A 12,054-nucleotide genomic window follows, 5' to 3' on the forward strand; every position below is an offset into this window, starting at 1 on the left:
ATCAATCTTAAGCAGGGAGAGGAGGTTGGCTGCTTTAAAATTTTCTTCTTATTTCATACACGAATGTCAATCTTTCTTAGACATCTACAATTTGTGTGGTTCAGGGCTTGAGGGAGTCTACATTTGAAATTAACAGTCAAAGCTAAAGTGCATTCAACTGATATATTACCTTGTTGATGCCATAATATCATTTGACTCCAGGACATTTTCAGTCATCCTCAGTTGAACTTCTTCTGGCATTTCATTTGATTTTTCTACATGCTCCTCTGGAAGTTCTTCTATATGTTCCAGCTTTTCATCTTCCTCGTCTTCCTCAGAAAGTTCATTAACCTACAGAAATAAAAGGAAATTCAGAATTAACACTTAATTAAACTAATTGATGTATCTTGAATATATTAATCTAAAAATATTTTAAACATAACTCATTTTCCCCATGGTGTGTCTTACATAATTACCTTCCAACTTTTTCATATCAAAATAAAATTATAAGGCCAGCGCCGCGGCTCACTAGGCTAATCCTCCGCCTTGTGGCACCGGGACACCGGGTTCTAGTCCCAGTCGGGGCACCGGATTCTGTCCCGGTTGCCCCTCTTCCAAGCCAGCTCTCTGCTGTGGCCAGGGAGTGCAGTGGAGGATGGCCCAAGTGCTTGGGCCCTGCACCCCATGGGAGACCAGGATAAGTACCTGGCTCCTGCCATCGGATCAGCACGGTGCGCCGGCCGCGGCGGCCATTGGAGGGTGAACCAACGGCAAAGGAAGACCTTTCTCTCTGTCTCTCTCTCTCACTGTCCACTCTGCCTTTCAAAAATAAAATAAAATAAAATAAAATAAAATAAAATTATAAGCCACACAAATTATTTTGACATGGGAAGTAACAACTCTAAGCCCACAAACTAAAAAAAGCTGGCACACTATAGTTAACACTAAGAAAGCTTCATTTTCTAGCCAGCTTTGTAAATCTAATAATTACAAAAGATTTCTAATTGATTCCTCCAACTTTTAGGTGCATTAAACAAGTCATTTTAAGTACAAAAAAAGAAAGGTACATTTTGCCTTAAGGTGTTAGCTATGTTTTAGAAAATGTCAGCTAACCTCTAAATGATTCAGATTAAATTTGTCATGAAAAGACTCCTATATCATAATGCCTACAACAAGGGAAAAAAAAATCATACTTTAACCACTTAGTACAAGTTTATAATGACGTAACTGATGGACGTCATAAAATATCCTCTATTATTAGACTGGCCACATTAGGAATCACTCATTAAAAACACAATGCAATACTGAAGAAGGGAAATCAGCAAAATAGTTTCCAATGAGAAATATTTTTTAAGTTATCTTAAAGAAGAAACAACCCACTCACGGTCTTAATATCTTATATAAGTTAATATTAGTCATTAAGAACACTGAGCAAGGGCTGAAGTTGTATAGCACAGTAGGTTAAGCCATGTGTGCAACGCAGGTATTCCATATCAGAGCACTGGCTCCAGCCCTGACTGCTCCGCTTCCAGCTCCCTGTGAATGGAGTGGAGAATGGCCCAAGTACTTGGGTCCCTGCCAGCCATGTGGGAGATCCAGATGGAGTTCCTGGCTCCTGGCTTCAGCCTGGTTCAGCCCTGGTTATTGGGGGAATTTGTTGAGTTAGCCAGTGAATAGATGATCTTTCACTCTCCCATTCAAATAAATAAATAATTTTTTATTTAAAGAAAAGGGAGAAACAGCACTATGGCACAGTGAGTTAAACTACCACCTGCAACACCCACATCCCATATGGGTGTCAGTTGAAGCCATGGATGTTCCACTTCCAATCCAGTTCCCTGCTAATGTGCCTTGGAAAGTGGCAGAAGATAGCCCAAGTTCTTAGACAATTGCCACCCAGGTGGGAGACCAGGATGGAGTTCCAGAGTTGCAACCAGTTGGGGAGTAAATCAGCTGATGGAAGATCTGTTTCTCACTCCCTATCTGTAACTCTGCCTTTCAAATAAACAAATAGAAGTAAAAACTGGGGTGGGCATTGTCCTGCAGCAGGTTAAGTAAGCTCTTGTTCACCCACTCCCATATCATAATGCCTAGGACTGAATCCCACCTCTATCTTCTAAACCAACTTCCTGTAACTGTGTCTGGGAGGCACAGATGATGGCCCTCAATTTCATTCCCTGCCATTCCATCCATGTGGGAGACTAGAATGGAGTTCTTGGTTCATGGATTCAGTCTGTCCAAGCCTCAGCTGTTGTAGGCATTTGGGGAAGGAACCAATGGATGGAAGATCTCCATCCCTTCTACCACTCTGGCTTTGAAATAAATAAATAAGTCTTTAAAAAAAAAAGAAAAAATTGGGGCTGGCACTGATTTGAGTGCCGGCTACTCCACTTCTGATCCAGCTCTCTGCTATGGCCTGGGAAAGCAGTAAGAGATGACCCAAATGCTTGGGCCATCCTACACTGCTTTCCCTGGTGCATTAGTAAGAGAGCTGGATCAGAAGTGGAACAGTGGCTGGCACTGTGGTATAGTGGGCCAGGCCTCAGCACCGGTTTAAGTCCCGGCTGCTCCTCTTCCGATCCAGCTCTCTACTACGGCCTGGGAAAGCAGTGAAGGATGACCCAAGACTGTGTGGATTTGCACCCACGTGGGAGACCTGAAAAACCTGGAATAATCTCCTGGCTTCAGATAGGCCCAGCTCCAGCAGTTGCAGCCATTTGGGGAGTGAATCAGTGGATGGAAGATCTGTCTCTCCCTACAATAAATAAAATCTTTTTTTTTTTTTTTAATTTATTTGACAGGCAGAGTTAGACAGTGAGAGAGGGAGAAAGGTCTTCCTTCCGTTGGTTCACCCCCCAAATGGCCACTACAACCAGAGCTGCGCCAATCCGAAGCCAAGAGCCAGATGCTTCCCCCTGGTCTCCCACATGGGTTCAGGGGCTCAAGCACTTGGGCCATCCTCCACTGCCTTCCCCGGCCACAGCAGAGAGCTGGATTGGAAGAGGAGCAACCAGGACTAGAACCCGGTGCCCAAATGGGATGCCGGCACCGCAGGCGGAGGATTAACCGAGCGAGCGACGGCGCCAGTCCCAATAAATCTTCAAAAAAAAAAAAAAAGGGAAAAAAGGGTGGAGCGGCTGGGTCTCAAAGGGGCACCCACATGGGATACAGGCGTTACAGGCAGCAGCTACACCACAGCACTGGCCTCCAAAAGAAATCTTAAAGATGGCCTTTTAAGCTGAGGTTAGACAAATATCTAGTCCATACATTTTTATGAGGAGGCACAACTACTTTAACATGTCACATACACACTTTTAAAAAATCAATTGTGGGGGAGGGGGCAGTGCTGTGGCACAGTGGGTAAAGCCACCACCTGCACTGATGGTGTCCCATATGGGCACCAGTTCAAGTCCCTGCTGCTCTATTTCTGATCCAGTTCTCTGCTATGGCCTGAGAAAGAAACAGAAGATGGCCTAAGTCCTTGCGCCCCACACCTAAAAACTTCTGGCTCCAGGTTTTGGATTGGCACAGCTCCAGCCGTGGTGGCCAACTGGGGAGTGAACCAGCAGATGGAAGCCCTCTCTCTGCCTCTCCTTCTCTTTCTGTGTAACTCTGGGACTTCTAAATAAACAAATTTTTTAAAAATTCAATTTGTGTCTACAGTCAGTAGTCCTTAGGAACTATGAAAGCCTTACAGTCAATTATATTGAATATATACTTAATTCAATAAGCTTTATGTAAATTTTTTAAAGACTTTATTTATTTGAAAGACAGAGTTACAGAGAGAGGTAGAAACAGAGTTCTTCCATCCACTGGTTTACTCCCCAGATGGCCGCAATGGCCAGAGCTGCGCCAATCTGAAGCCAGAAGCCTCTTCCGGGTCTCCCACGTGGGTGCAGGGGCCCAAGGACTTGGGACACCATCTACTGCTTTCCCAGGCCATAGCAGAGAGCTGGATTGGAAGAGGTGCAGCCTAGAACAGCTGGCACCCATATGGGATGCTGGCACTTCAGGCCAGGGCTTTAACCCACGGCACCACAGTGCCAGCCCCATGCTTTATGTAAATTAATTGATATTAAAGCAATATTTTTGCTAACAATTATCAACTAAGGTATGACATGAACCATAACCATGGGCTTTTCTTCCTCCCTCCATGCACCCCAACGTAATTTCCTGTGGTGAGAACTGACTCAATTATCTTCAGCAAGAATAAGAATTAAATAGAGTCAAATGCCCTCTAACCCCATACTAATCTCTTCTTGTCAATCTGACCTCCTGCTTATCAAGAACATTCTGCTCATAAATTATTTTTAATTTGTCCTATGTAGGCAGCTGCCTCAACTCCACTAATGGAAACCCCTCATCCATACTTACATCTCTTCTGTCTTTGACTGCTGTAATTCCCTTCTCTAGGGCCTCAGGAAATGCCTGATCTCCAGACTCCAGCTTGTGGAGAACGCTGCTACCTGCCTTCTCAAATGTATAAAGAAACATAATTATCACCTCCATCTTCAAGCCACTCTACTTGTTTCTCATTCATTTAAGGACCCATACAAAGTTCATTTGACTCTGGGTCATTTCTCAAACATTCCCTCCACTCATGATCTCCAGCCATCTCTCTCCTATTAATAAAAATTGAGAAGGTTCTAATAGTCAAGTATTTGCATTCATGAGATACAATTCCAAAAGAATATAGTGTTAGATAAATTCTGCTTCTTTCAAATATCAAAATCAGAAGGAGAAAAAAAAAAAAAAAAAAGCACTGCCAAGATGGGCCAGGACTGCCTGTATCTTTAAAAATACAGGTAAGAGGGGTGGACATTTGCCCTAGCAGTTGAGCCAAAGGTTGGGATAACCACATCCTCTACACAAGTGCCTGGGTTTGAGTCCTGGCTCTGCTCCCAGTTCCAGCGTCCTGCTAATACACACTCTGGGAGGCAGCAGGTGATAGGACCCTAACACTCACATGGAGAGTGGTTAGTTTCAGTTCCTGACTTCAGCCTGGTCCAACACTGGCTGTTGTAGGCATCTGAGGAGTGAACCAGCACAGGACGCACACATTCTCTCTCTCTTTCTCCCTGTCTTTTAAATAAATTAAAATGTAGCAGATATAAAAGTATGGGGGCTGGCACTGTGGCACAGATGGTTCAGACACTGCCTGCAGTGTCAGCATCCCATAGAAGTGTGAGCTTGGCCCAGGCCCAGCCACTGCAGTCACTTGGGTATGAATCAGCAGATAGAAGATCCCTCTCTGTCTCTCCTCACTCTCCAAAATGCTTTCTTTCAAATAAATAAAATCTTTTTTTAAAGATACAGGAATAAGAGGCCAGTGCCATGGCACAGTAGGTTAATCCTCCACCTGCGGCGCCAGCATCCCATACAGGCACGGGTTCTAGCCCCGGCTGCTCCTCTTCCAGTCCAGCTCTCTGCTATTGCCTGGGAAAGCAGCAGAAGATGGCCCAAGACCTTGGGCCCCTTCACCCCTGTGGGAGACCTGGAAGAAGCTCCTGGCTCCTGGCTTCAGATCAGCACAGCTCTGGCCAGTGCAGCCATTTGGGGAGTGAACCAACAGAAGGAAGACCTATCTCTCTGTAACTCTAACTCTGAAATAAATAAAATCTTTAAAAAAAAAAAGATATCTTATTCCTGTATCAATAGCATTAAGTCATTTAGTATTTACTTGTAACCCACTTATAATCCAGAAATATAATAAAAACAGATTAAAAATATATCCATGTGATTTGCAACATGAGTTAAGATAATGAAATATACAAGTCTCTCAGAACCTAGCACACTAACTAATTTACTATGCATATTCTGTTTAATATGCCACCATCCTCTTCTCCATCCATGGCAAATTTGCAGAATTCAACATTACCTCCTGGTATTGCTTAATTTAACAACCATTCAACTTAATAAGTACGTAAAACAAAGCATATTTTGAGTGAACTTTTCTAGTGATTAAAAAAAGATGAAATAAATGTGAAATATATATATATTTATTTCAGTATACATAAATAAACCATAGAATAATAGAAATATCAGAGAACGCTATGACAGTATACAACATAATCAAGGCATACCATACAGACTATAAATAAAGCTAAAAAAGAAGAGAAAGGTGACAGGCAGAATTCCTCAATAAATGGAATACCTTTAAGACATTAAGGGTTTAAGGCATATCTATCTACTTTATCTACTTGTCCCTCTCTTTCTTTCCTTTCTTTTTTTTTTTTTTTAATTTGAAAGGCAGAGTTACAAAGAGAGAAAGAGAGAGATCTTCCATCTACTGTTTCCCTTCCTAAATGGGCACAATGGCCAGGGCTGGACCAGGCCAAAGCCAGGAGCCAGAAGCTTCTTCCAGGTCTGCCACACAGGTACAGCGGCCTAAGTACTTGAGCCAACTTCTGTTACTTTCCCAGGCACATTAGCAGGGAGCTGGATTTGAAATGGAACAGCCGGTAGTCAAAACAGTTCCCACATGGAAAATTGGTATTGCAGGTAGCAGTTTAACTCACCATGCCACAATGCTGGCCCTGTCATTTCAAGTAACAGAAATATCAGTTTTTTTATTTTAAACAGGTTACTAAGTAAGGAACTGTATATGACCCTTGGAAACCTCCAAAAATATGTGCCAAAAGTTCCATGTAACACTGAGTTAGGTTATAAATTGTACCCATTTGATTTACTTTATACACATATATATGCACACATGCACGCATACACACACACATGAATATTTTTAAAAATGCACATTTCCCCATATTATGGTACATATACATAGAGGTAGGAGGTCCTTAAAAAATTTGTAGAAAATGTTCATTATGAAAAACTATGGATGGATCTCAAAAAATTTTTGCACACAAATCCTTATTTTTCATGAACTTTTTGAAGCACCCTGATGCGTGCACACACACACACACACACACACACAGAATTTCAATCTCGGTTTACACATAAGTTATAATCAAGCATTTGTTACTATTCCTTTAAAGTCCATGATACCTTGGAAAACAAATCTCAAAAAGTAAAAAGCGTTACTCAAAAAGATGCATAAAAGCATAGCAATTCTTTTATATAAAAGCTGAGTTACTCAGAAAATAAAACTTCTAAACTCACATAATCAGATCCAAGAACTATCAGAACTTATACAAATCTGTATAATAATCTACTGTTCAAAAGATGCTGCTTTATCACTGCAAATGAAAGGCTGAAACCCAAATGGGCATCACTCAATAGTGTGACCACCCAAATCCGTACACATCTGAGCATGATAGGTGGAGCTACTAAATATTCTATCAGATATAAACCAAGACTATTCTGGGAAAAGCAGAATGTATATCACTTTTCCAACTGGGGACTGTTAGTATACATCAAATAAATTATAAGGTTCTACCAGGACAATAAGGAAACTATACACATGCTCTCTACATTCTATTAGGAAAAGATCTCCAGGGGCCAGCGCTGTGGCATAACAGATTAAGCTACCACCTTCAGCATCAGCATCCCATACAGGCACTGGTTCGAGCCCTGCAGCTCTACTTCAAATCCGGCTCCCTGCCAATGCACCTGAAAAAGCAATGGAACATGGCCCAAGTGTTTGGGCCCTCAAAACCACACAGGTGACCCAGCTGAAGCTCCCAGCCCCAGCTCCCAGCTCCTGGCTTCGGCCTGTCCAGCCATAGCCACTGTAGCCATCTGGGGAGTGAACTTGCTACTTCTGACTTTCCAGCTCTGTAACTCCACCTTTCAAATAAATAAATAATCTTTAAAAAAAAAAAATCTCCAACATTCACTGCTGATATAAAACAAGGTAAAAAATAGCAGCATATGCAGTATACCACTTTACTGTTTAAAAAAAGGTAAAATATTTACTTTTTTTTTTCCATTTAAAAACTGTGGGTATGGGGCCGGCACAGGTTAATGCCCTGGCCTGAAGCGCTGGCATCCCATATGGGCTCCGGTTCAAGACCCGGCTGCTCCATTTCCAATCCAGCTCTCTGCTATGACCTGGGAAGGCAGTGGAGGATGGCACAAGTCCACGTGGGAGACCTGGAGGAAGCTCCTGGCTCCTGGCTTCGGATCAGCGCAACTCCAGCCATTGCGACCAGTTGGGGAGTGAACCATAGGATGGAGGACCTCTCTCTTTCTCTCTGCCTCTCCTCTCTCTGTATAATTCTGACTTTGAAATGGATAAATAAATCTTAAAAAAAAAAAAAAAAAAAAACTAAGGGTAAGCATTTAAGAAACAATGGGGAGGACGGGGAAAAAAAATGGTTATTTAACACAAAAAGACATTTTGCTGTACATTTTATTTTTCAAAATTACTGAATTATTAACCAATATTTAAAACGTAGCAGCTCCACCCCACAATCAAAATATCATAGTTTTTAACCTAATAAAAGATTTCTGGGGCCGGCACTGTGGTGCAGCAGGTTAATGCCCTGGCCTGAGGCGCCAGCATCCCATATGGGCACCAGTTTGAGACCTGGCTGCTCCACTTCTGATCCAGCTCTCTGCTGTGGCCTGGGAAAGAAGAAGATGGCCCAAGTCTTTGGGCCCCTGCACCAGCATGGGAGACCCAGAAGAAACTCACGGCTCCTGGCTTCGGAATGGCACAGCAGCTCTGGCCGTTGCATCCAACTGGGGAGTGAACCATAGGATAGAAAACCTCTCTCTCTCTCTCTCTCTCTCTCTCTCTCTGCCTCTCCTCTCTCTGTGTAACTCTTTTAAATAAATAAATAAATCTTTAAAAAAAAAGTTTGCTGACAAACAATTTCACTTAAGTATGGAAGAAAACCCCCCCAAAAGACCTAAATCACAAATTCTATACTGCATGATTCTAGACTAATACAGCTTTATAATGAACTGCAATTCCTCAGCGTTAAGATTCCCATTTGATAAGGGGAGAGTAAGTAAGATACTTGCATAATCTCAATAACCAAGGCATAGCAGTAACAACAAGAGATCACAACACAGCCTCAGAAATGGGCTTTAATATTCTAAAGTTACTAGAATTAAAAAGTATCAGCAACCCAACCTAGTAATCTCCAAATGCTTCCCATTAATGGCAACAATGACACTACTACATTGATATGCTAGGTTAGTCAAAAACATTTCAAATTTTTCTAAGTTCAGACTGAATCTTTCCCTTAAATTTCTCACCCTTTACGTACACTGACCAGTGCTAGCAGTTTCTTTGCAAAAACCAAAATCACACTATACTTGCAAAATAAACAATGCCTAAGTTAGGAAAAAAAAAAAAAAAAGGCACATAAAACCCAAAAACCTTTACCACACAGAAGTACTCTGATTGCAATGCCTTTTCCTTATTACCCAAATTGAAAACAAGAAGTTGTTCAGAAATAAAAAGTTCTCATCCATACACTATATAGATGTGTTACCACCTGATTAAATAAACAGAACTATTTCTAGTTCAGTATCTAAATTCCACATTAAGTTTGTGTCAACCCTTTAAGAGACTATTCTTAAAAAATAAGTCTCTCTTCAAATACATTAAAAATACTCTCACCTGTTCTGTAATGGAACTCAAATCATTTGATGAAAACTCTTCCTCTTCGTTCTCAAAAAACCCATAGTAATTTTCCAGAAGTCCAGCCATTATCCGGCTCACTATTTCTTGCTCTTTCATATCTTCCACATCTGTATAAATGCTAAGAATGAAAGTTCAAATGAACTGAGAGTACCTAAATCAATCATAGGTAGATTTAGGAAACAACTGGAATCACTTCATGAACCTAAGCAATTTATGTCATCATTCTGTGTCTCATTTTCCCATCTGAAAAGCCTACCTAACTAGAACCCTTTTTCACATAAATGCTGAGATTAATACGATGTACTATAAAAAACAACGGTACGGTACATCAAATAACCCATGATTCTTGGAAGACAATATACTGATTCTATTTTACAAACAAAATTTTTAAAATTAAACAAAAATTGTCAAATAACTCACTGGAAGACATCTGGACCAAAGACAGCAGCCAAAGAATTCGCAGACCAAATTTCTTCATGATGTGAAGCTACATTGGCTAAAAATCTACACAGAAACTTTAATAAACTGTAATTAACAGGTGGAAGCTGTTGCAAGAGGAACTTCAATTTTCTTCCAAATTCATCTTCATTATTATAATCTATAAAAGATAATGACAGGTCTTTTTAATGAAGTAAAAAAGTAAGGCTCAGATACTCTGCCAGGTTCACATCACTCCACCCACATCACCTTTTTACTTCAACAATTTAAAACCTCTTCACTTCCTCTACCAGAGGCCAAATGCCTTCAGGCTTTGCATTTCACTTATTAAATGGGAGAAAAGTTGGAAAGGAGGAGGTAAAGAAAAGGAACTAAAATCCTCAACTGCTGGAGGATGTTTTCCTCATCTATTACTCACTGGCCCCAATTCTCTCTGTACTGTCTCTTGCATGACTGTACCTGTATTTTCAAACTAGCGCCAACTAGAAGAAGTCAAAAGACATTGGCCATGCCAGTCAACAAGAACTACTATGAGCAAAGCAAAAACACAATTTGATGGACTGATATCACTATCAGTGATATTTTTCCACTTAAATGAACTGAGAAAATAAGAAAAGAACAGGGTGACAGAGTGACTTTTTTCTTCCCCTAATATCTAGAAGGTCTTGCATTCCACATCTTTCTCCTCTAAACTGATGGTACTCTCTTATCAACTGGAGTTTATCACAGAAGCCAGGGCTTGTGTTTATCATGTCAGTGAGTTCTCACAAACAGAAACTCAGCCTCCATCAACCCCACTGCTTAATGAGGGCCACTTTAAGAGAGGTAATTTCACAGAGGTGCTCTCAAAATGGGGGAATTTTTTGCTTCAACAATTAATTCAATTTTATTTCATTTTGTATTTTTCTGCAGGTTCTTAAAATTAATTTACAGAAACATTCTCGGTGAAAAGTTACAGTCATAATATTGGCCATCTCTGCAAAATAACAAAAGTCTACAGTTTATCAGGAAAGGCTACATAGAGTCACATGAGTTTTACTTAAAATTTAGCATGTAACCCGTAACAATCTTTCTATACTTTCTACTATTACCAACAATCCATTCAAATACACCAGCACTTTGACTTTACAACTGGATGGAACATTTCTTGGATTAACACTTCTTAAATCACTGTCTCTGTAACTGGTGAAAAAATTTTAACAATCTAAGCTTAGAGCAGAAAAAGGTTACTTTTAATAATCTTTGGGCGGGTATAATGGCCCAGCAGGCTGGGCTGCTGCATGCAACATCAGCATCCCATCAGAGTGCCAGTTCAAGTCCTGGCTATTCCACTTCCAATCCAGCTCCCTGCAAACTCACCTGGGAAGACAGTGGAAGACGGCTCATATACTTGGGCCCATCCCTTCCATCCACTTAGGAAACTTGGATGGAATTCTAGGCTTCTCGATCATTTGTCTCCCCAAATGAGTGGATGAAAGATCTCTCTCTCACTGACCGCTCCCCTCCAACCCCAGTCCTGTCTCTCCCTCTTTCAAATTAACAAATCTTTTAAAAAATAAAACGGGGCAAGCATGTGACACAGCGGGTTCAACTCCCTCTGCCTGGGACACCAGCCCATATCAGAGCATCAGTTTGAGTCCCGGATGCTCCGCTTCCAATCTGGTTCCAAACTCATGTTCCTGATAAAGCAGCAGAGGATGGTCCAAGTACTTGGGTCCCTGTCACCCATGTGAGAGACTCAGATGGAGTTCTTGGCTCCTGGATTCATCCAGGGCTGGGCCAGGCCACTTTGGCAATTAGGCAGTGAACCAGCATATGGAAAGTATTTCTCTCTCATATTGTCACTCTTTCAAATAAAACCCTAAAAAAAAATCATATGTATGAACTAAAACATGCAAGCAATCCATATTATCAATGGTGACTACAGCAACACTGACAAATTCTACCAAACATGTTTTCCAAATCTGTATGTTAGATCATCATCTAACATACCCATCTTCTCGTTTAAGATTTTTTTAAAAATTTATTTGAAAGGCATATTTACACAGAAACAAAGAGAGATCGTCTATCTGCAGATTCAC

The 12,054-nt window shown here is 41.1% G+C and overlaps 1 protein-coding gene across 26 annotated transcripts in view; it reads right to left on the reverse strand.

Moving 5' to 3' along the window:
• FAM13B (family with sequence similarity 13 member B) overlaps window positions 1–12,054 on the reverse strand; it is a 99,922-nt gene that overhangs the window by 56,006 nt on the left and 31,862 nt on the right. For 14 of the 26 annotated variants that reach the window (XM_070076139.1, XM_070076134.1, XM_017341080.3 and 11 more), the window contains 3 exons: window positions 9,956–10,133; window positions 9,512–9,653; window positions 170–330 (listed from right to left, as the gene is read on the reverse strand). In XM_070076139.1, the coding sequence (XP_069932240.1) occupies window positions 170–330; window positions 9,512–9,631 (281 nt within the window). In that variant the 5' untranslated portion in view covers window positions 9,632–9,653; window positions 9,956–10,133. Of the gene's footprint in view, window positions 1–169; window positions 331–4,353; window positions 4,450–9,511; window positions 9,654–9,955; window positions 10,134–12,054 lie in introns of all 26 variants that reach the window. The other 12 variants (XM_070076131.1, XM_070076127.1, XM_051844249.2 and 9 more) reach the window with 1 other exon arrangement.

This window comes from Oryctolagus cuniculus, chromosome 6, assembly GCF_964237555.1.
Source record: "Oryctolagus cuniculus chromosome 6, mOryCun1.1, whole genome shotgun sequence".
In the NCBI taxonomy this organism is placed as follows: domain Eukaryota; kingdom Metazoa; phylum Chordata; class Mammalia; order Lagomorpha; family Leporidae; genus Oryctolagus; species Oryctolagus cuniculus.